This window comes from Odontesthes bonariensis, chromosome 3, assembly GCF_027942865.1.
Source record: "Odontesthes bonariensis isolate fOdoBon6 chromosome 3, fOdoBon6.hap1, whole genome shotgun sequence".
Classification (NCBI taxonomy): domain Eukaryota; kingdom Metazoa; phylum Chordata; class Actinopteri; order Atheriniformes; family Atherinopsidae; genus Odontesthes; species Odontesthes bonariensis.
The window spans coordinates 6,507,328-6,530,774 of record NC_134508.1 but is presented as its reverse complement, the minus strand read 5'-3'; the positions used below and the strand labels follow the sequence as shown (position 1 = coordinate 6,530,774).

Genomic DNA, 23,447 nt, shown 5'->3' with positions numbered 1-23,447 from the left:
ACAGAAAGTACGGGGAATGTCGGCGCAGGTCGGTGACGTAGAGATAGCAGCGTCTATAGCAACCACCTTAATAACGGTAGAAAACGTTTTATTCTTACATTTTTGTAAGGGGATACTAAAATCTTCGGCTAAAATAATAAACGAAAGATCATCTACATTCTCTGAACGAAGATTCTGAAAATATTATGTATAGTTCTCGCTAGAAATGCCATCAAAATGCATACAAATGCAGATGCTTTCTTAAAATGTTATGTTTTTCACAGAAAAAAAGGAAGACAGTCGGCCATTTTCTTTTTTTCGCTGAGGGAAACTTGACATTCACGTGACCTGGTTGCAAAGCAATGTGAATGAACAGGCCAAATAAAACGGGGTATTGTCACAATTTTGGGGGCCAAATTGTGACAATACCACGTTTTCCCTTGTGGACCAACGTAGTTATTACACGGTTTGCTGTGAGACTAGGTTGTCTTGGATTACAAAACGGGAAAAGTTTTTCTTTTTTTTCTAAATACCTTTAATTATTTATATCATATGTCATGAAACTAAGAGGTGTTACTGGGGGACAACAAACTTCTGCCCTTGGGCCCCTCAGAATATCACTCCGGCCGTGGAGGAAGGAAACGATAACTGTGATGATAAGGTGATTTTTGTTCCCAAGAAAACTTTTATGTAGACCCATACTGACTTTCAGGAGCCACATCAAAGCTGTCACCAAGGCAGCTTTTTACCATCTCAGAAACATCAACAGAATTAAAGGTTTCCTCTCCCAAACAGACCAGGAGAAACTCATCCATGCATTCATCTCCAGCAGACTCCATCACTGTAACGCTCTTTTAACTGGACTTCCCAAAAAGAGAATTAAACATCTGCAGCTCATCCAGAACGCTGCTGCTGGAGTTTTAACCCGCACTAAGAGATCTGAACACATCACAGCAGCTTTAAAATCTTTACTCTGGCTTCCAGTCAGTCACAGAATAGATTTTAAAAGCCTGCTGATGGTTTACAATCTGTGATCTGTTCAGAGAATATAAACCCAGCAGAGCTCTTAGATCCAAGGACTCAGGTCAGCTGGTCCAGTCCAGAGTCCAGACTAAACATGGAGAAGCAGCATTTAGCTGTTATGCTGCAAACAAGTGGAACAAACTGCCAGTGGAGATTAAACTTTCACCAAATGGAGACATTTTTAAATCCAGGTTAAAAACATTTCTGTTCTCATGTGTCTATGCATGAAACCTGCACGATATCTTTGAATTTATGTAGACTGTTGCTTGTTTTTAAATTCATTTAAATGATTTTATTTGTTTCTCTTTATATTCTTTTATGTATTTTTAATGCTTCTTCCACTCCCTGCTGCAATGCTTTTATTTGATGTAAAGCACTTTGAATTGTTTGTACATGAAATGTGCTACAAATACATTTGATTTGATTTGATTTTGATTTGATACTGAATTGATATCAGTTGTAGCCTATAACTTTATTTTTTACAATGATTTGCCACATGAGAGTACATCATGACTGAGGTGGGGGGGTGTCTCCACCGTTCAACCCCACCTCCAGACACAAGCTGCAGCCTGAGTCCCGGTGACACCTCCTCTCTGCTCTGCCGGCTCCTCGCTCACAGCTCCAGGCTCCCGTCCCGCTGCACAGCCCCGGTATTCCCCCACCATGGAGCTCCGCTATGCGCTGCTATTTCTCTGCCTCGCTGCCCCGCCGTGCATGTCGGACACTGATCTGAACAGTCCTTTTGTTTTGGAGCCGTACGATTTCCTCTTCGACACGGCAGTGGAAGCCTACTACAAGGGGGACTGGTTGACGGTCATCCTGAACATGGAGAAGGCGCTCAGGAACAAAGCTACGGTCCGCAAAGTGAAGGCTCAGTGCCGACTGAACTGCGCAAACCAGACCGCTTTCGGTGCGCCCTCAGCCGGCTCGGAAGTTGCTGTACCCGGGGCCGGCTCTGTGGATGATCTGGGCTTCTTCCAGAAAATCCTCAAGCGGGCAGACTGCGTGAGCTCCTGCGAAACCGAGAAACTCGGTTTACCAACTATGCATCTAGTTGGTGAGGAAGTGGAGCTGGAGTTCAAGAAGAGGACCCCGTATAATTATTTACAAGTCGCCTATTTCAAGGTAGCTGCAGTAACCGGGATGTGGGGCTTCATCTGAGGAGTTGTAAATACTTCACCTACTTTTGATATTCCTGCTTTATGGTGTGGCTGGATATTATACATGCATGCCTAGAACATTTTTTTTCAGGGTTTCACACTGAGCTGATGTAAAACTGATTCTGTACAAGCCCCCACCCAAAAAAACACAGCCATGCCACGTCGTAAGGTGGAGCCTGTCTCCGTGGAGTCGGACGTAGAATTAGGGGATTCTGTGGTTTAAAGGCCTAAAACTCATTTCAAAGTTTGTCTGTGAAGTGAATAAACCAAGAAAGGTAGTTGTTTTACTTATAGAATTTAGAGATGCATGTAAATGAAATACTTTTTCTTAGTTATTCAACTCAGCCTGAACCCTCTCAGACGAGCTTTCTGTCCTTTCTTTAAGGAGTCTTCAGGAATAGTTCTCCAGGCTTCTTGAAGGACGTCCCAAAGCTCTTCTTTGGATGTTTTCTGCCTTTTTGTTCCGTTCTCTGCCAACATGATCCCACACTGCTTCAGTAATGTTGAGCTCCGGGCTCTGGGGAGGATTCATCCCTCCATCAGACCTGCTGCCACTGATTTTCAGCCCACTTCTTGTGTCCTTTGGCACAGCTCAGCCTTTTCTCCCTGTTTCCCTTCCTTAAGAACGGCTTCCTGACAGCCACCCTTCCATGGAGCCCATTTCTGATGAGGCTTGGGCCAACAGCAGATGGATCAGCTGAAGGTCCACTCATGAGATCCTGTGTTTTCTCTTTGCTGGATTTTATTTTCTTATTTCTTAAGGACATCACTTTCAGATCCTGTTCGTCTGCTGTAGATAGTGTTTGTTTAGGTTTGACACTTGTTCTTTAGTCCAAGACTTGTCCAGTTTACAATTTCATGTTTTTATTTTTTATTTTTAAATGTTATATGTAGACATAACTCAACCGGCTGGGGCCCTTCTGTGTGGAGTTTGCATGTTCTCCACGTGTATGCGTGGGTTCTCTCCGGGTACTCCGGCTTCCTCCCACTGTCCAAAAACATGCATTATTGGCTAAATTACAATAAGACTGAGTTGCTCCTTATTTGAGCAAGGGTAATTATCCTTGGATATATGGCGGTGAATGAATCGAATCATAGGCACAAAGCATGTCATGATAGGTGGCGCTGTACCCATTACAACTGTTGCTAATAGAGCCACTTCCTGTTGACCTCTTCACCAACAACAACAACAACAACAAACTCAGAGAAAGATGGAGAACGCAGAGCAAGATGAAGCTGCGTCCCTCTACATTTCGTGTGGGATGAGCTGCTTGTTGCACAAACGCGATGCACAACGGAGCATTCTCCATCGCGTTGTTTGTTTCTTTCTGACGGCGACAACAACAGGAATATTGTCTCCTTTGACTTCTGGGTCACGACCCCGGGAAAAAATCTGGAGCATGCGCAGAACGCAAAGTCTGATTCACCACGTGCTTCACCGTCTAGAAGCAGGTTTATTTTGACGTTCAACCGAGTTCTCTCGGGGTCTTAATCCGATCGCGAGTAATCCGATCCAATTTCTTGTCCGATTAAGGTGTCTACATGTACTTAATATCTCAGTCTTATTGTAATTTAAGTCAAATATCCGATCCTTTCAGTGCCATGTAACCCCACTGAGTGTTTACTGGCTTTGATAATGTCTTTAGACTTTAACTTTACAGATGCTCAGTCTCTCATGATCCCACTACCCCAGAACTGAACTAAAGTACTGTTTGTGACCTCTCATTTCTTCATATTTTGCTTCCATGCAGTCAGACTTTCTTATAATCTTTTACAGTGGTGTAGAGCAATAGTTCTCCAGGTTTTCTGAACATATTTTAGCCTTTTAGTCTTTCGAAACTGAGCTTTCTGACTCCCTAACTACAACTAGAGACCGCCTCAGTAGCTGAAGAAGTGTTGGATTTCATAGCTGTTCCCACTACAGCCGCTTTCTATAATTACATCAGCTTATTAAGGCTATGATAGACTGACATACTGTTAATGGATTGCTCTGTTATAACTGTTCTTTTTCCAGGTGGGTTAAATCTGATAGGCAAAGCAGAACAGCTCTGTGCTTTTTTTATTTTTTTTAGATCAATAAACTGGACAAGGCAGTGGCTGCTGCCCACACGTTCTTCCAGGCCAACCCAGATCACGTCGAGATGAAGCAGAACCTGGACTACTACAGGATGATGGCAGGAGTACAGAAGGAGGACTTCAAAGATTTGGAGGCCAGACCACATATGGTGAGAGCAAACCTCCTCTCTGATGAGTTATTTACTATTTATTGTTCTCTCGCCCTCAAGGTCAATCTCTGATTATCATAACTAATTTGAATTGTTGCCCAGAGAATAAGATTTTTACATGACAGCACGAGCAGTAACAGACACTCCGTCCTCAGGCTGAGTTTCTGCTGGGGAAGCGTTACTATAGCGACGACTCCTTTAACCTGGCAGCCGGACATTTTGAGGCGGCCGTAGACGAGTACTTCACAGCTGATAAGGAGTGCAGAGCTCTTTGTGAGGGAGCCTACCACTATGATGGATACAACTACATGGAGTACAGTGCAGACCTGTTCCAGACCCTGACAGGTGAGGCGGCGCATCATTCATCGGGATTCAAAATGGGTTGTAAAAGCAAAGTAGCTGTTTGTGTAAATGGGACTTTGTGTTAGACCACTACATGCAGGTGCTGAACTGTAAGCAGCAGTGCTCTGTGGAGCTGGCCTCAGTGGCCGGCAGAGAACAGCCCTTTGAGGACTTCCTGCCCTCACACTTCAACTACCTGCAGTTCTCCTACTACAACAGTGAGTGCCTTCCTTTTCCTCAACAACCTCTAACGTGTAGTACATGTGTCTTAGGAAATAAAGAGCTATGATCCAATAATCAGTTCTGGGAAGTAGATTTGCAAACACCCCATTCATTTAAAAAACTAATGTCCGGGGGGTTCAGTCAATGAGCTCGTCAGTAGCTTCGATGCTAAAATGTGAAATGTTATGGATGCTATTGCTCCCATTAAAGTGAAGGTTATCTCTGGAAGGAAGAAGTCTCCATGGCGAAATTCCACACTGGTGAAAAATGGGAAAAGAGAGTGTCGGAAAGCTGAGCGCAGATGGAGAAAAACAAATCTCCAGGTTCATTATAACATCTATAAAGAGAAACTTCACTCTTATAATTTACAACTAAAGAATGCAAGGAAGTCCTACTTCTCTGACATCATCACCAAAAACAGTCCTAATGCTCGGGCCTTATTTGCTACAGTTGACAGGCTAACAAACCCCGTGTGAATCACCTTGTTGTTGAATTGTGATATACAAATAAACCTGCCTTGCCTTGAATAGGTTGGGCTGTTCCTGCCTTTTTATGATGTCCCTTTATTAGCGGAAGGATAAGAAGACTTGTGGTCCTTCAGTCATCATCAGAGTTACATGTATGCTGTGCAGATGCCTTTCAAATAAGACAAGCACATGTTCATCCGATAAGGTATAAACCTTATTTCCAGAAAAGTTGTCAAGTTTTCTAAAATGCAACAAAAATTATTATACTTTTTGGAAGTTTGAGAACTGAGGATACTAATTGTTGTAGTTTTGCAGGGGAATCTTTGTCCATTCTTCCTAAATACAGGATCTTAGCCTCAATCCATACTTACCCTGTACATCAATAGGAGACAGATCTGGACTGCAGGCAGGTTACAGGTCGCGTCTTTGTCTATGAAGCCACGCTGTTGGAGGTTTGGGCAGAATGAGGTCCTGCTGAAATAATCGTGGACCTCGCAGGAAAAGAGGTCGCCTCAATGTAGACATTTTTTTTCTCCAAAATTTCAATATACACCTCTGCCATCAATGGTACCTTCACACATATGGGAGTCATCCATGCCACGGACATTGATGCACCCTAATACAGAATCAGAATCAGCTTTATTGGCCAGGTTTGACTAAACAAACAAGGAATTTGACTCCAGTACAACTTCACTCGTAAAGTACAACACTCAATAATTACATAAAATAATAAAAAATAGAAATGCAGAACAGTAAGAGTGGAATTGAGTATGGGTGGTAAATAGGGATGTGTATAGAATATATGTATAGAATAATAAATACAGTATGTACATTTGCAATAAATAGACACTATGGGTGGGAATGCTATTCCTGGGTGTTCAACAGAGTGACTGCTTGGGGGAAGAAGCTGTCTTTGTGTCGTCTGGTTTTGGTAAGCAGTGCCCCGTATCATCTGCCAGAGGGGAGGAGATTGAACAGTTTGTGACCAGGATGAGAGGGGTCTGCAGAGATTTTTACTGCCCTTTTCCTGGCCCTGGACCGGTACAGGTCCTGGACGGAAGGGAGCTCAGTTCCAATAATCCTCTCTGCAGCCCTAATACCATCACAGATGCTGGCTTTTGCAGATTTCTCTGATGACAGCCCGAATCGTCTTTTTCATCTTTGGCTCATAGAACTAGGTGTGCATTTTCCCCCAAAGCAGCTGAAATGTGGACCCATCTGACCACAGAACACGTGTCCAATGTCTTTCTGTCCGTCCGTGACGAGCTGCTGCTCAGAGAACTAGTTTCTGCACAGATCGGATATATATATATTGTGTAAAATAATTGATATTTATAATAATTTATTCATAATTGTTACATTTTTGGATGCGGCAGCAGACTGTGTTGACTGAAAAGGTTTTTTCAGGGTACACCTGAGCCAATGTCGATATATTGATCATAGTGGGTCGACAGTTTCAGTGCTACCTAAGGACTCAAAGGTCATGACCATCCAACAGTGGTTTCTGTCTTTTGCCTTAAAGGGATAGTTCGCCTCTTTTGACATGAAGCTGTATGACATCTCATATTAGCAATATCATTTATGAACATTTTCTTACCCCCTGCTGCGTCCTGTGAGCAGAGTTCCAGCCTCGTTTTGGCGTTGATGAAGGTAGTCCGGCTAGTTAGCTGGGGTTTAAAAAATAAAGCGTCTTGCTTCTCAAAACAATATGCGTTCAAAAGAGTAATACATTTGCATCACAAAATCGTTCTCCAGGAAAAAGTCAGACCTCACAATTGCTTGGCCCTATTTTCTCTCCCTTCGTATCACTGCCTGCTGTGTAGACCGTGCAGACCGAAGTGCAGACCGAGCAGTCCCCTGCTTCCGAGCTTAAACGCCGCTTACTGCTCTCTGCAGCGTCTACAGGGCGTCCAAATAGCTGCAACCTCAGTCTTGTGCACCCTTCACTTGCTCCCTGTCGGCTTTCGGGTGAAATTGAAGGTTTTATTGATTGTTTTTAAGTGTTTAAACTCCATGGGCCTGTCTTACTTAAGTGAGCTGCTGCAGCCCTACACTTCACCCAGAGCCCTGAGGTCAGCTGACCAGCTCCTGTTGGCTGTTCCCAAAGCTAAAGCCCAGAGGTGATGGAGCTTCTCTGTGGCAGCACCCAGACTGTGGAACAGCCTCCCGTTGTCTGTCAGCTCCTCTCAGTCTTTAGTCTTCAGTTCAAATCCAGACTGAAAACACATCTCTTTTCCCTGGCCTTCCACTAGCTGAAATGGAGTTTACCTTGGCTTGCTACTTTTATTGTTACTGTTATTGTTATTTTATGGCTAATTTAATCTTTAATTTTATTTTTATCTGTGGGGAAGTTATTCTTATTGCTATTTTATTGATGACTCTCTTAATATGTGATGCAGTTGCTGTTGTGAAGCACTTTGGTCAGCTGAGGTTGTTTTAATGTGCTGAATAAATACATTTTGAATTGAATTGAATAAAAATGAGGAAAAACCACCAAGAAAAACAAACCATGTTGTACCTGCTCCTCCAGGTGAGAAGTATGAAAAGGCCATAGAGTGTGCGAAGACCTACCTGCTGTTCCACCCCGAGGACGAGGTGATGAACCAGAACCTGAATTATTATTCAGCTGTGCTGGGTGAGAACAAAGCAAAGACCATATCCGCCCGACAGGTAAGGTTAAACTGTATGTCTGTGTTTAGCTGTGTGTCACATCCATACCAGTGATCAGGAAAAAGTGGCCTCCATTTGCACTCAGATACGGAAGCCCAGAGTGGACATGGTGCGTATAAACTTTTTTCTGATGGTTTTCTCGAGATAACGAGATAATTTACCAATGGTTTTCGAGATCACGAGATGACTATCTTTTCTTGAATGCTCATGATCAGTTTCTCAGTGTTCTTAAAGCCTTTCCAAGAACGGACTCAAGCTGAAAATGTCAGATTTTGGAGAACCCAACATAGATCAACGCATCAGATTTTTACTTCTGTCGAGGTCTAACAGCTGAAATCGCAATTTGTTTGTCTTGTAGAGATAACTTTCATATCAGCCCGCGTCATTTAAGGAGACGGCCGGCTCGACTGCAGCTCAACAGGCGTTTACACCTAACTGATCCTGCTGATATAGTCAACTTCATCAGTGACCAGCTGAGGGGACCAGGCCGTCTCCATGGATACCGAATGATGCACGAGAGGTGCCGCTATCGTTTTCTCGAGATAACGAGATAAATAAGTCGTTATCTCGAGAAAACGAAATGCTTGTCACACCAGCGGGATTTGCTTTGTGAATTCGCATGTTTGATCCATAGGCTACTTTATTCAGTTTTCAATGAAAGGGGGGTAACAATGGGTACACCTTTGACAGAAATACATATAAACAGGGGCGGACTGGGGAGAAAAAGTGGCCTCGAAAACCATCCGTAAATTAACTCGTTATCTCGAGAAAACCATCAAAAAAAAGTTTGTATGTACCACGTCCGCTCTGGGCTTCCGTACTCAGATGTACTCAGATGCATAAAAGACATTTAATAAAGCTGTGAGACCGATTAGAATTCTAAACGTTTGTTGTTTTTAAAGTGTAGTGTGTTAGGATTATTCACCAGAGAAAATGCAGGCATGAAATCTGTGTGTGTAGATTATCCAGCCTGTGCTCTGTTTTATGAATGCTGCAGAGATGTGATGTGTTATTAACCTTTAGGTGATAAATCTAATAAAGAATTTACATTGGCATATTTTCAATGAAATAAAAAAAAACGTAATTTGACACAGTCTTGTGATCTAATATATTCATTATTAATAATTAATCAGGTAAGAAGACTAAACCTGATCCCACCATTCAATAATGAAACTATAGATAACACATTGTAGTTTTGTGGACATATATGATTTTGGACAGATTTCTTAAAGTAAGAAGATTTATGGTTCAAATTCCTCAGCTTACGATCTTTTGAGACTTAAGTGTGATCTAATTGTGAGGTTAAGTGCAAAAGAATGCACACTGCAGAGAATGTTATCCAATTTTTTCAGAAACCTTTGGAAAAAAAAAAAGCACAATGTAACGAGGAACATCAATCCACATGTTCTGCTCATTCGAGCATAGCAATCTGAAAAGTAATCTGTGCTTCACGGGGCCATCGATAAACAGTTAATCTTCCCCTAATTATATTTATTTATTCATTTATTTAAACAGACTCAAGAATTCTTATTCTTTCTGTCTGAAGACAGTAACTGTTTTCATGGTGTACGATACGGATTGCATGGCATATGTGGTGATTTAACAATAAACACAAGCCCTCCTCTGAGCCATCACACACAGGTCTTTGTCATCACCAGTAACACCAGTCAGAAAGCCCAAAGTGAGAGAGAACTGTCTGTCACAATCAATGCTGTTGACTGGGAAAGTGTATGGACCTATGATAAATTAATCTGTTTGTAACCGCGTCAAATCAATACAGATTAAGATTTTGCATAGGATGCATATATCCCCTAATCGCAGACATAAGTTCAACCCTTGTTTGTCTCCAATGTGTCTTAAATGTAAAACAGAAAATGGCAATCTAACTCATTATCTTTGGTCATAAGCTGCAGAAATATTGGTCTAATATCCTAACAGAAATTGAAAAGATACTGGGATTAAAGCTGGGGATGGACCCATTGTCTCTTATATTAGGCCTTCGGTTAACAAATCAAAGACTGTTTTGTATTGTATTCTTACATATTTTATTGCAGTGGATTAGCAATAAGGAACCAAATGTTAAGGGACGGCATAAAGTGCTGTTTGAGTTGGTGCCTCTGGAATACTTGACTTGCGTATCACATTCAAACTCCAACCAATTTTACGAGGTTTGGAAACCTTATTTGAATTACTTGGATCCCGGTGTATCTTCCATTCTTTTACAGGGATTCTCTGGAAGGTCATAATAACGGGACACATAGTTGTGCACCCATTCTTCTTTTCTTTTATTTACCCATTTATGTACTTCTTTTTTACTGTCTTTATCGATACGGATACTGATTGTGTGTAACTGATTCATTGCGTGTTGCTTGAGTGTTGTGTTGGAGTTTTGTGTTTGTTTATGTTGAAAAAGGAAAATTAATAAACACATTTATAGAAAAAAAAAAAGAAAGCCCAAAGTTCACTTGGTCCCTTCTAAATGTTGCCATAGTTGCCATAAAAATAAAAAAAACATTTAAATCTTCACAGAACTACCTTAGTACTGAACTTAGCTAGTTGACGATGGGCCTACGTTACAGACTTGTTTTTTCATCTCTGACTGTAAATCTCCAGGTGGTCCAACAGTTCATCCGGCAGTCCATACTGGAGAAGGAGCTGCTCTACTACAGATACGAAGCCTTTGGGATCACCTTTGTAGACCCAGTTAGTGAATAAGCCATTTCTCATCCTATCAAACGCAGTGCTTTTTATGCAATGAGATGCTGAGGGATCAGTAACAGTGTTACTTAACACGTACGTTTTCTGTCATTTGTTCTGTTAGGACACATGGACTCCTGAGAATGTGATGCCAAAGAAGCTGAGAGACAAACAGAAGTGAGATTTAAGTGCATTCTGCAAACACCTGCAGTCCGAATAGGAACTTGTCATTAAAGTAACCTCAAGCCATCTGTCATTTGTCTGTGTGGCTCAGGGCCGACAAAGAGACGGCAGCCAGGATCACAGAGGAGATCGGAAACCTAATGAAGGAGATTGAAACACTGGTTGAGGAGAAGAAGAAGGACTCTTCAGATATGGCCAACACGATTGCGCCGCTTGAAGGTGACCGTTTCAGTTCTGTTCTGGCAACAAAAAGTTCCAGATGTAGTTGTTCCAAAAAACCAAAATGAGAATAATTTCTGTTGTTAACTTGTTTGTGACCTTCATCCTGCAGGTGGCGCTGTGTTGCATGAGGACATCAAGGTGACCATGACGTCCAAGCAGCTGAACGGCTCTCAGCGGGTGCTGCTGGATGGGGTCATCACTGATGGCGAGTGCGGGGAGCTGCGCCAGCTCTCCAATGTGAGTCACCCCACGCGTCTCACGTCACCCGATTGTTTATGTCATCATATCAAATCAGTCACCAAATCAGCCTTTTATCAGCTTAAGAACATATCCAGAATGAAGGGTTTCATGTCCCAAACAGATCAGGAGAAGCTGATTCATGCTTTCATCTCCAGCAGACTTGACTACTGTAACGGTCTTCTGACTGGACTCCCCCAAAAGAGTCTCAAACAGCTGCAGCTCATTCAGAACGCTGCAGCCCGAGTTTTAACCAGAACAAAGAGATCACATCACATCACCCCAGTTCTCAGGTCTTTACATTGGCTCCCGGTCAGATACAGAATAGATTTTAAAGTTCTGCTACTCGTCTACAAATCACAGAACGGTTTAGGTCCAGAACACATGAATGACATGCTAGCTGAGTATAAACCCAGTAGAGCTCTGAGATCTGCTGACTCAGGTCAGATAGTGGAGCCCAGAGTTCAGAATCAGAATCAGAATCAGAATGCCTTTATTGTCATTATACGTGGTATAACGAAATTTAAAGCCACCAAAAACAGTGCAAAGAGTGCAAATATAAAAAATATAAAAATATATAAGTAATGTAAAAAAAAGGGAGGATGTAAGGTGCACAGTTTTTTTTATGGTAATAAAATAAATAGAATCAAATATGATGTTAGTGGTAACAAATAAAATAAAATAAAATAAAATAAGGTGTTAGTAGGTTCAAGTATGTGGATGTGGATATATTGCACACAACAGAGTCTGGTCCTAATTTGAATATTGCACAAGAATTGGGATTGTCCAAAGTGAGTGTCAGAGTTCAAACTGGACCCGGTGAAGCAGCTTTTAGCTGTTATGCTGCACACAACTGGAACAAACTACCATCAGAACTGAAATCAGCCACAACTGGAAGCACTTTTAAATCCAGGTTAAAAACATTTCTCTTTCGGTGTGCTTATGGTTGAGTTTATATCTTTCTTTTTTCCCTCTTCTTTGATTGCTTTTAAGTGTGTTTTAATTTTTATTCTATTTTTTTTCCTCTTTAAATTACTGCTTTATGCTGTTCTTTAAATGTCTTGTCTTTATGTAAAGCACATTGAGTTGCCTGTGGTATGAAATGCGCTATATAAATAAAGATGCCTTGCCTATGTGTTTTCTGCCGTGTGCGCGTGTGTGAGCCTGTCATGTCAGTGTGACGATGTTGTGCTCATTTCCCAGGCAGCTGCTCTGAAAGGTGATGGCTACAGGGGACAACCCTCCCCACACACACCCAGTGAGATGTTCCAGGGAGTCACCGTCCTGAAGGCCGTGAAGGTTTGTAGCATAGGACCATGCATCACCGCTTCCTCCGTTTGTACAGAGATGAAGCCCAAATATGTTGGAAATCTAGCACTTAATATTAATATTAATTTTTCAACCAGAATCTGCGTATTCGGACAAAAAACAAAGTTCTACTGGGACAGCTGCTGCTAAGAGCGCTCAGACTCAGATCTGACTTTCAGCAGCCACATCAAAGCTGTCACCAAGGCAGCTTTTTACCATCTCAGAAACATCAACAGAATTAAAGGTTTCCTCTCCCAAACAGACCAGGAGAAACTCATCCATGCATTCATCTCCAGTAGACTCCATCACTGTAATGCTCTTTTAACTGGACTGCCCAAAAAGAGCATTAAACATCTGCAGCTCATCCAGAACGCTGCTGCTGGAGTTTTAACCCGGACTAAGAGATCTGACCACATCACAGCAGCTTTAAAATCTTTACTCTGGCTTCCAGTCAGTCACAGAATAGATTTTAAAAGCCTGCTGATGGTTTACAATCTGTGATCTGTTCAGAGAATATAAAGCCAGCAGAGCTCTTAGATCCAAGGACTCAGGTCAGCTGGTCCAGTCCAGAGTCCAGACTAAACATGGAGAAGCAGCATTTAGCTGTTATGCTGCAAACAAGTGGAACAAACTGCCAGTGGAGATTAAACTTTCACCAAATGGAGACATTTTTAAATCCAGGTTAAAAACATTTCTTTTCTCATGTGTCTATGCATGAAATCTGCACGATATCTTTTAATTGATCTGGACTGTTGCTTGTTTTTAAATTCATTTAAATGATTTTATTTGTTTCTCTTTATATCATTTTATGTATTTTTAATGCTTCTTCCACTCCCTGCTGCAATGCTTTTATTTTATGTGAAGCACTTTGGATTGTTTTGTACATGAAATGTGCTATACAAATAAATTTGATTTGATCAGAGCAGCCGACACATACCACAACAATATTTATTAGAGCGATAACATCAAGGAACTCAATAAGGAATGCTGATAAATGTTTTAAAAGTGTTATAGTATAGTATATAGATAATAGTGTTAAATGTGACTAAACTGTTTGGGGAAAAAAAGTATTTTAAGTGTGCTTTTTTTTTTAAATGTGGTTTCCCTTCTGGACAGCTGTCTTATCATCATCTCGGTTTACCGCTGAATCCTGAAGTTTGATAAAGATTCCTGTCATTCTGAATATATAAGCAAAAGATAACCTGAATTCCAAAAGATGTCAAATCGAAGTCAATCTCACTGTTAATAATTTAAGGAAGATAACTTTTTTTTTTTTCCCCATTTTCCAGTTTCCTCATTTTTACAGTTTCAAAAGATCAAATATCATGTAGCGCCCCAACTTTTTAGTCAGTTCATCTTCTACTTACTTAAATGTTAAGAGTAAAGTTAAACGGGGGTCTCCAGACTTGTGCATACCACTGTATAGTGTATGACCTGCAGCCTTTCCTTGGCTAAACATCAGACACCATTACTTTTATTTATCCCGCAGGTTTGAGGATTAGATCACATTAGAGCACAAAGTAAACTACCCATATTTTTTACATGCCAGCACTTTAGTAAATATCTATGATTAAAGACTTTACACATGCTGTCTTCATCCTTCTATCGGCTGTTTATTTGTGTTTCCCTGTTCTGCAGCTGGGACAGGAGGGGAAGGTTCCGCTGAAGAGCGCTCGTTTGTTCTTTGACATGAGCGAGAAAGTGAAGAAGGTGTTGGAGTCTTACTTCCTTCTGGATACTCCACTCTACTTCTCCTACTCCCACCTGGTCTGTCGCTCTGCCATCGATGGTAAGCCAGGCACCATGTAAGACTGTATGACGAGGCTGACTTATCTGTTCTCCATGGCATCTGTTAGATCCATCATAAGAACTATTCTTTTGTTGTAATATGGGTAAGAACCACACTTAGCTAAAAAGAAAAGGTTTCTTGGATTATTTTTTATGTGACAAAAGAAAGAATGAGAACTCAGAAATGTGTTGAGCAGCAGCAGCTGGAAAACAGTTTGTGTTTCTTGAAGCCACACAGCTTGTTCAAAACTCAAGCTGTGTAATAATTAGGGCTGGGCAACGATTAAAATGTTTAATCTAATTAATCACATGATTTCCCTGATTAATCACGATTAATTGCATTTGTACGCAAAATCCTTTATAGCTTTTAGCATTTAGCTTTATTTTAAATGTGCTGCCATATGAATGAAAGTGCCATAACATTTGTTGTGCAAACACACTTTTAACATCAGCATCTTTCTGTAGTTTTTATGTAGAAGCCTCGCTCCACTGTCTGTTTCCTTGAATGACTTGCTGCTATCAGTTGTGTGTTTTACCTTTAAGTGATATTTTAGACTGGAACTACTACGCTGAGAAGACCATTAAACTTGGCTGTAAATGCAGGAGTTTTTTTCCAATTTATTTTGAAATACATGCTTTTATGTTGAAACTAGTTAAACAGGAAGTAGCGCCGATTAGCTCAGTGAGCACCTGTAACGTGATGTTACCTGCTAGTTTATTTTTATTTTATCACTCCATGCTTCGTGGTGTTTGCTGTAACTGTGTGAATGTGATGCATTCAACAGACTTTTACAATTATAAAACCTGCGTTAATGCGCTATAAAATTTTTATCGGCGTTAAATAATTAACAAGTTAACGCGATAATAACGAGTTAACTCGCCCAGCCCTAATAAAGACACATACCACAACAATATTTATTAGAGTGATAACATCAAGGAACTCAATAAGAAATGCTGATAAATGTTTTAAAAGTGTTAAATGTGACTAAACTCTTTGGGGAAAAAAAGTATTTTAAGTGTGCTTTGGTTTTAAATGTGGTTTCCCTTCTGGACAGCTGTCTTAATCATCATCTCGGTTTACCGCTGAATCCTGAAGTTTGATAAAGAAAGTAAAAAATTCAGTATTCTTGAACACATTTGTGCAGTAGTCCCCTGAATAATTAATACAATGACGTGGCTCATTGTGGATTTAAAAAAAAAAAACACATTTCTGAGAAATTATATTATTTCTTTGTGATTCAAAACAAAAATCTACAAATACTAAAGTCTAAAGTCACCACCAACTGTTGCTGTGAGGAATGGAGCAGGATACAGCAGAGTAACATATAGTTTAGAAAGTACAAGAGCTAAACCTGATCATTTTATTGTAAATGCACTTAAATTTGATTATCTACATCTATTGAATGTGTCTGTTAATGTGCACGTGTACACTGCATGCGAACAAAGCAAAGTGGTCAAAGTGCTGGTGATGCTTATGACCACTTGGTGGCAGCAGAACATAAAACGCTGACATAAAACCTCAGCGGTGTTCTGCAACAAAAAGATATAATATGAAAGTACACCTGAATACTCACCTTTTGGTTTGTATATTATGTGCTACAATACAAGCAGTTTTTTCTAGGGTTTAACCCTCTGTTTTTGCTGTAAATAATAGTAAAATTATTAATAATGTTAAAAATAGTCAAATTAATGTAACCCTATCTACAAATTAATTTTAGAGGGACACCAATTAACCCACGCATACATGGGGAGAACATACAAACTCCACAGCTGGGATTCGAACCAGCACCTCTTGCAACGGTGCTAACCACCACGCCACCGTGCAGCCCTTTTACTAAAGCGTGCTTCTTATTTCTGGTCATGTGACAGGCTTCAAACGAGAGCAAGAAGTTGTTTCACTGTGGTCATTACATAAATCTTCTCTACAGCACTGCTTAAGCCCTGCTCCCAGTTATTAAGAGTTGCTTATTCAGATGTTTTCAGATATGTTTATGAGTATATATGAAGTTAGAAAGCCTTTTTCTGTAGCCCTTTATTTTTGCGGTGGCTTGCGCAACATAAGATGTCGTCTGATTACGACTGAACATTAATTCTGGGTATCGCTCTGCCGTTTGTTTTGACATGTAACATAATAATATTCCAGTCTGTTGTCTTCTGTAGTGTAAAACAAGTGGAGCACTTTGATCCATTTAGAGTAAAACTAAATTCCTGATTGTTGTGTTGCATTTGATATTTTTTCTCCCTGACTGACTTCTCACATCCCTGGAGATCTTTGATGGTGTTCTTTGGATCTGTTGGAGCCAGTTGTTGAATGTGGCGCTAAAGACACGTCTCTGTCGCAGACGGTTGCGTCCCATCAGTCTCTATCAGGTCCCGACTCATGTGGGAATGCAAACTGACACAGTTCCGCTGGGGAAGGGTGGTTATTAGAACGAAATTCGAGGAGGACCGTTCTTAGAATCAAGAATTTTTATTGTCACTATGCAGCAGAGATGGGACCAAGTCACACATGTGCAAGTCTCAAGTCTTAGCTTTCAAGTCTCAAGTAAGTCCCAAGTAATTTTTTCTTAGGCAAGGCAAGTCAAAGTCAAGTCACCTTGATTCCTGCAGAATCTGATCTTAATAAAGTGAAAAGACAAGATATAATTAACTGTCAGTAAACATCATTGGCCATTGTGTCCAACCTGTCCACCCCGTATCATATCAAGCTAACGTTAGCTAACTACAGACTAGGCTAACAGGATAATATTAGCTAATTTGACGAGCACTTACTGGTCAGAATGGATCTTCAAATGACGAACAAAGTTCAAAGTTATGCTAGATGCTTAACACTCAAGTCATTGTGTCTCAAGTCAAGTCAAGTGCCGAGTCTTTAACTTCCAAGTCCGAGTCGAGTCTCAAGTCTTTTATTTTTTGTCAAGTCAAGTCACAAGTCATCAAAACAGCGACTCGAGTCGACTCGAGTCCAAGTCGCAGTGACTTGAGTCCCCATCTCTGCTATGCAGGCATAATGAAATTTAGTTCGGGAGCTCTTGGCTTTGGATACACAAAAAGATATAAGGCACACAGTATAAAGATATCTAAATAATACACAAAAGATAAAAATAGTAAAAGTTAAAGTGCTACATCTATCACTGCTACCTTCTGTTGCTTCTGTCATTAGCCGCATTCGCACTGTAGGAACCTTTGGCAGTTCCTATAACCTTTAGAAATGCGTTCTTAGAACTGCTCTGTCCGAATGCGGCTATTGACCACCACAACATCCAGCTGGTTAGCTATCACCTGCTTATCAGTTTGGATCTGTCCTTATTTGTTGTCATATTCATTTCCAGGTTTTTCTTTTCTCGTGGCCCTCCTATCTTTCCATAGTTGTTGCGTATGATCTTACGAACAGTTTTACCCATGTTCCTATGCAGTCGGTGCAGAAGTGTTTGCACATCATATTGGTATTTATATGCAACTGTGCTTTTGTTTCTGATTGTTAAACCTTTAAAAACAAACTGTCTGACTTATCTCTGTTTTACTGCTGATTCAGAGAAGCAGAGGGATCGTGAGGACCTGAGCCATCCTGTTCATGTGGACAACTGCGTACTGGTTTCTGAGGTCAACGAGTGCATTAAAGAACCTCCTGCATACACACACAGAGACTACAGGTGAGATCATACGCTCACAGAAATACTGCAGAGCTCCTCCTTCATCCACACAACCTTTATGATAAGCTAACGTGTCATGTGTTTCCTTCAGTGCCATCCTTTATCTAAATGAGGACTTTGAGGGAGGAGAGTTCATTTTCACAGAGTTGGACGCAAAAACAGTCACGGTAAATATGATTCATAACAGTCAACATGGTGGTGAACTGAGAAGGTATTCATTCACCAAAATGGTCAAAAAAACAAATATCCTGTCATTAATAACCAATTTTGACAAAGTGAAACCTTTATAAAAGCATTCTGACTGTGTAAAATTCATTTTAATATAGAAGCATCTAGAACCCGATTAGAGCCCTCTGTGGCAAACTGAGAGACAGCGAAGCGTTCTGAGTAGGAGGTTACTGTAATTTCTACTTTATTGGATAAAAACAAAGCTATGAAATACAATAAAATCTCTTGAACTAAAAAAATAACATTAAAACGAGGGATTGATCAAGAGAGTCAGTAGTGTCTTTAAATGTAAAGTGGAATGGAAAGGCTGTCTGGACTGTCCATGGACTTTTCATTTTGTAGCTCAGTCTCTGGTTCTGGAATTTTCTAATCTGAAAAAAATGAAAATAAAATAGGTCCAAGCAAAATGTTGGTTGAAGATCCCGGGGTACTCATTCTCTGATTAAGGCCATCCTTGCATTGAGCCATGTTGGTGTTAGTATCACACTATGGGCAAAGGAAAGCTGTGTGAGAGGGCATAGACCTGAAGCAGACACCAGCTTTCAGCATGAGAGTGACCCCAAACAAACAGCCAAGACAAATCTGAGGTCTCTTAAAGGGATAGTTCGCCTCTTTTGACATGAAGCTGTATGACATCCCATATTAGCAATATCATTTATGAACATCTTCTTACCTCCTGCTGCGTCCTGTGAGCCGAGTTCCAGCCTCGTTTTGGCGTCGACGAAGGTAGTCCGGCTAGTTGGCTGTGGCTTAAAAAATAAAGCGTCTTGCTTCTCAAAACAATATGCGTTCAAAAGAGTAATACATTTGCATCACAAAATCGTTCATCCAGGAAAAAGACCTCACAATCGCTTGGTGCTATTTTCTCTCTACCTTCATATCAATGCGTGCAGCCACCTAGCGATAGCCGCACCTGTTACGGTGTTTGCTGCTCGGTCTGCACTTCGGTCTGCACGGTTTACACAGCACGCAGTTTGCAAGTGTTCCTTCCTTCTTCCAAGCCTTCATCTCACTTTGGAATCTGTTTTCATAGGCAGTTCTCACCTTTTGGTTCTCCTCATTGCTACGGTGTTTGTATGAGCAAAATACAGCATCATGTGTTGTTAGCAAATTGTAACGCTGTCATTAGTTTGTCTATCCACTAACCTAAGCTCTCTGGTTTTCTTCTTTAGCCAATAGCATGTTGGTTACTGAGTAAGAACTTATGAACACTATTCGCTCCCAAAACTTTGAGGCCTGCTGTAGTTGCTTGGAAGTGACCCTCTGCGTCACTTTAAGCCCCTCTCCCAAAGGCTTACAGAGCATAGACTTGATGATGCTAATGCTTTGATTGTTGACTAGCTGAAAGTTGTTCTGGGAAATATTTAGCAGCTGAATAGCATATATAGTCAGCATATATAGCACATTTAAACAACCGGAGCATACACAAATATTAATAAAAGCACCATAAAAATAAAAGATAAGAATAAAAGAACCATAAAATAAGAACAGTAAAATAAATACAACAGTATGCAAAACCCATCACACATAAAACAATACAGGAATCACCAGGAAATATCAAGTCTGGCTCACAGCAGGACCAAGAGGACCAAAGGCAAAGGAGAAAAAAAATTGTTTTATATTAGGGCTGGGCAACGATTAAAATTTTTAATCTAATTAATCACATGATTTCCCTGATTAATCCTGATTAATCGCATTTGTACGCAAAATCCAAAAATGAATCCAAAAGTAGTGTATAGCCTTTAGCATTTAGTTTTGTTTTAAATGTGCTGCCATATGAATGAAAGTGCCATAACATTTGTTGTGCAAACACACTTTTAACATCAGCATCTTTCTGTAGTTTTTATGTAGAAGCCTCGCTCCACTGTCTGTTTCCTTGAATGACTTGCTGCTATCAGTTGTGTGTTTTGCCTTTAAGTGATATTTTAGACTGGAACTACTACGCTGAGAAGACAATTCAACTTGGCTGTAAATGCAGGAGTTTTTTTTTAAATTTATTTTGAAATACGTGCTTTTATGTTGAAACAAGTAAAACAGGAAGTAGCGCCGGTTAGCTCAGTGAGCTTCACACAGAGACCGAGGAGCACCTGTAGCGGTGATGTCCAACTTTAAAATGAAAATGGCCGAGTAAAAGTTCCGTACCCTTCTCCATGTTTGGTGGATCCGCCGATTACTTTCTTTTCTGGTTCCGCAGCAGACAGCAGCAGACTTTTACAATAATAAAACCTGCGTTAATGCGCGATAAGATATTTATCAGCGTTAAATAATGAACTAGTTAACGCGATAATATCGAGTTAACTCGCCCAGCCCTACTTAAAATGTATTCTCAAATGGGCGGGAAGCCACTGCAAGGAGACCAGAACTGGAGTGATGTGGTCCCGCTTCTTAGAGCCAGGTAGAAGGCGAGCGGCAGCGTTCTGCAGTATCCACAGGCAACGAAGGGAGGACTGATCAAGACCAATGAATAAAGAGTTGCAATAATAAAGCCTAGAGAAAATGAACGTACAAATGACCCTTTCTAAGTCGTCAAAGGATAAATGTGGCTTCACTTTTGCCAGGAGCCGAAGCTGGTGAAAGGAACTTTTAATCACCGAGCCAATTTGTCTTTTGTCAACACAGAAGTTCATCATAAGATTTTAAAACCTTTTATCTGTGCGTATCCTTCTGTCAAAGATGACCAAAAAACCCCTCTGAAAACCCTGGAGTTACACTGGAAAAAATGCCCCTCCAAAAATAAGTAAGAAAAACAACAAATGCAAGACGTTTTTGCTTGAAATAATCAAAAAATCTGCCAATGGAACTAGTGAAAATCGGCTTGTCAAGATTTCTTGAAATAAGATGTGATATTTGGAACTTTTGAGATAAAAGTGATCTTGAAATTAGCTTAAAAACCTCTTCAAATGTCAAAAAAAGCTTGTTTCATGTGAAATCCGACTCAAAACAATTTGTTTTCAAGACTTTTTCATTTAACAAGATATTCCAAATGTATTGTCTTCAAACAAGTCCCTATATCTGGCTGAAATAGTACTTGTTAGGCAGTTGTGTCTTATATTAAGTGTAATGAGATATTTTGACTAGAAATGAGAAAAATATACTTGGTAAGACTTTGATTTTTTTCCAGTGTAAGAGACATTTCAAACTTTTTTTTTTATGTTGGCCTTTTCCAGGCTGAGGTGCTTCCGCGGTGCGGTCGTGTTGTTGGATTTGGAGCAGGGAAGGAAAACCCTCATGGTGTCAGAGCCGTCACCAAAGGTCAGAGGTGTGCTGTTGCATTGTGGTTCACCCTGGATCCCTCTCACGAAGAAAAGGTAATGTCCATCTAAACAAGGTTTGGGTCAGTTTACTATCCATTTATCTAGGCCTCGGGTAACATACCCTTTCCCCCCAAATGTGTTATTTTTCTTTCCTTTAGGAGAGAATCCAAGCTGAGGATATGCTGAAGATGTTTTCCACCCCTGTGAATGCAGAATTTAGCCAAAAGAAAGCAAGTGACACTTCAGAGGGTAAGCCTGTAACAGCAGAAGCTCCTGCACAGGCTGACCAGGCACCAGCAGATAACAAACAAGACAATGCACCATCGGAACAGAAGCTGGATTCCCCAGGTGACATGCAGGTGGAAAAACCAGCCATCCAGAAGAAGGATGCATCAGGAAAGAAAACGGTCACCAAAGCAGCGACAAAGGCCAAAGCTGCACCTAAAGTAAAGGCCAAAACTGGAGACCAAACAAAGGCGAAGACAGCTGACAAAGTTAAACCCGCTGTTAAAAAAGATGTAAAACAGACAGTGAAAACACAAGCCAAGCAGGCTGATAAAAAGAACGCAAAGCCGGCTACAAAACAGACAATAAAAGTTAGCTCTAAGAAGGACTCCACACCAGCCTCAGATTCTCAGAGCGGCAAGGAAGAGCTGTAATCAGACAGAACTGTCTCAGGTAGTGTCTATTTTACTACTTTTTTTTTTTTTTTTTTACAAGTTTTTCTCTGTGAAAGGTTGAGTAAAACATGAGGGAGGGTTAAAAAGATATGATATGCTTTTAAAGTAATTGGTGAAAGTGACTTTCAGTCATCTGGCTACTATTTTTTTCTAAATAACTGTATTGTTGCTGACAATCTGGTTCAAAACAAGTTGATCATTTCTTATTTGGCACTTTGCACTGGCAAAGAGGGCATTTACTGTATTTCTTATCTCACATTCTTTTCTTTTTTGTCTTATATTTGTGATTCCATATTTTGGCTGAAGTGTGCTAAAGTAAGATGAGTTCAGAACCTATGGCCTGCTGTGCAAATTTACCAAATAAAAGGTGATGTTTCTAAATTTGGTCAATTTTCTTTGGTGAGGGGACATCATGAAGTACCCCAACCCCACTGTGGGGGGAAGCATGGAGGCATTAGTGAGTCACACAGACTATCGCTGTACATTCGACAATAACAGAAAACAAAATAAAACGTTTCCAGGTAATCTTGCAGCTCTTGTACTGTGATTTGTTATGAATTAGATACTAGACACATTCACAAACTAGGAGATCACTGTTCATTGTATCATTTTTGTTCCAGTTGAGGTCAGTAAATTTCACTGCAGTGGCTTATACTATTGCACGCATTCAAAACTGTGCTCAGACCTGCACTAGTGAACCGAACACTGTACTGTAGACATATAATTTGTTTTTCTAAGAATCTAATTGAAAATGAATAAGAATACCTTTACATGTCAAACTCAACCTAAAATGAATCAATACACGCAGTAAATTTGCCAATTTTTTTTAGCCAAAAAATTTAAACAATTAGACAAAACATTCACGCAACACAGACAAACAAGAAAACTAATCTGTGTCTAAAACCTAGAAATAACTCTGACGTTATGTCACAATTTAATATTGTAGATTTAAAAATTCTAGAGGAAACAGTTCGCCATATGAAATCAACAACTTGCACTCTGGACATAATACCATCCGACTTTTTAAAAACTGTTTTTACCTCAGTAGAAAGTGATCTCCTACAAATAGTTAACAGCTAACTGGCATCAGGCATTTTTCCCAAGTCACT

General features: G+C 40.4%; 1 protein-coding gene across 1 annotated transcript; it reads left to right on the top strand.

The window, feature by feature from the left end:
* Window positions 1-1,595: 1,595 nt before the first annotated feature.
* p3h1 (prolyl 3-hydroxylase 1) lies at window positions 1,596-22,870 on the top strand. Its single transcript, XM_075460149.1, has 15 exons — window positions 1,596-2,127; window positions 4,235-4,387; window positions 4,543-4,732; window positions 4,816-4,947; window positions 7,949-8,088; window positions 10,702-10,791; window positions 10,910-10,962; window positions 11,060-11,187; window positions 11,300-11,427; window positions 12,631-12,726; window positions 14,374-14,524; window positions 18,059-18,176; window positions 18,268-18,343; window positions 21,572-21,712; window positions 21,817-22,870. The coding sequence occupies exons 1-15, from the start codon at window positions 1,666-1,668 to the stop codon at window positions 22,315-22,317; spliced, it is 2,559 nt and encodes an 852-aa protein (XP_075316264.1). The 5' UTR covers window positions 1,596-1,665; the 3' UTR covers window positions 22,318-22,870.
* Window positions 22,871-23,447: the final 577 nt, after the last annotated feature.

Excerpts from the sequence above, each read along its gene's own strand:
- p3h1 (XM_075460149.1), top strand. The coding sequence starts at position 1,666 with ATGGAGCTCCGCTATGCGCTGCTATTTCTCTGCCTCGCTGCCCCGCCG. Across the intron at positions 4,733-4,815 it reads CCTGTTCCAGACCCTGACAG|ACCACTACATGCAGGTGCTG; the intron begins GTGAGGCGGCGC and ends ACTTTGTGTTAG. Across the intron at positions 21,713-21,816 it reads ATCCCTCTCACGAAGAAAAG|GAGAGAATCCAAGCTGAGGA; the intron begins GTAATGTCCATC and ends TCTTTCCTTTAG.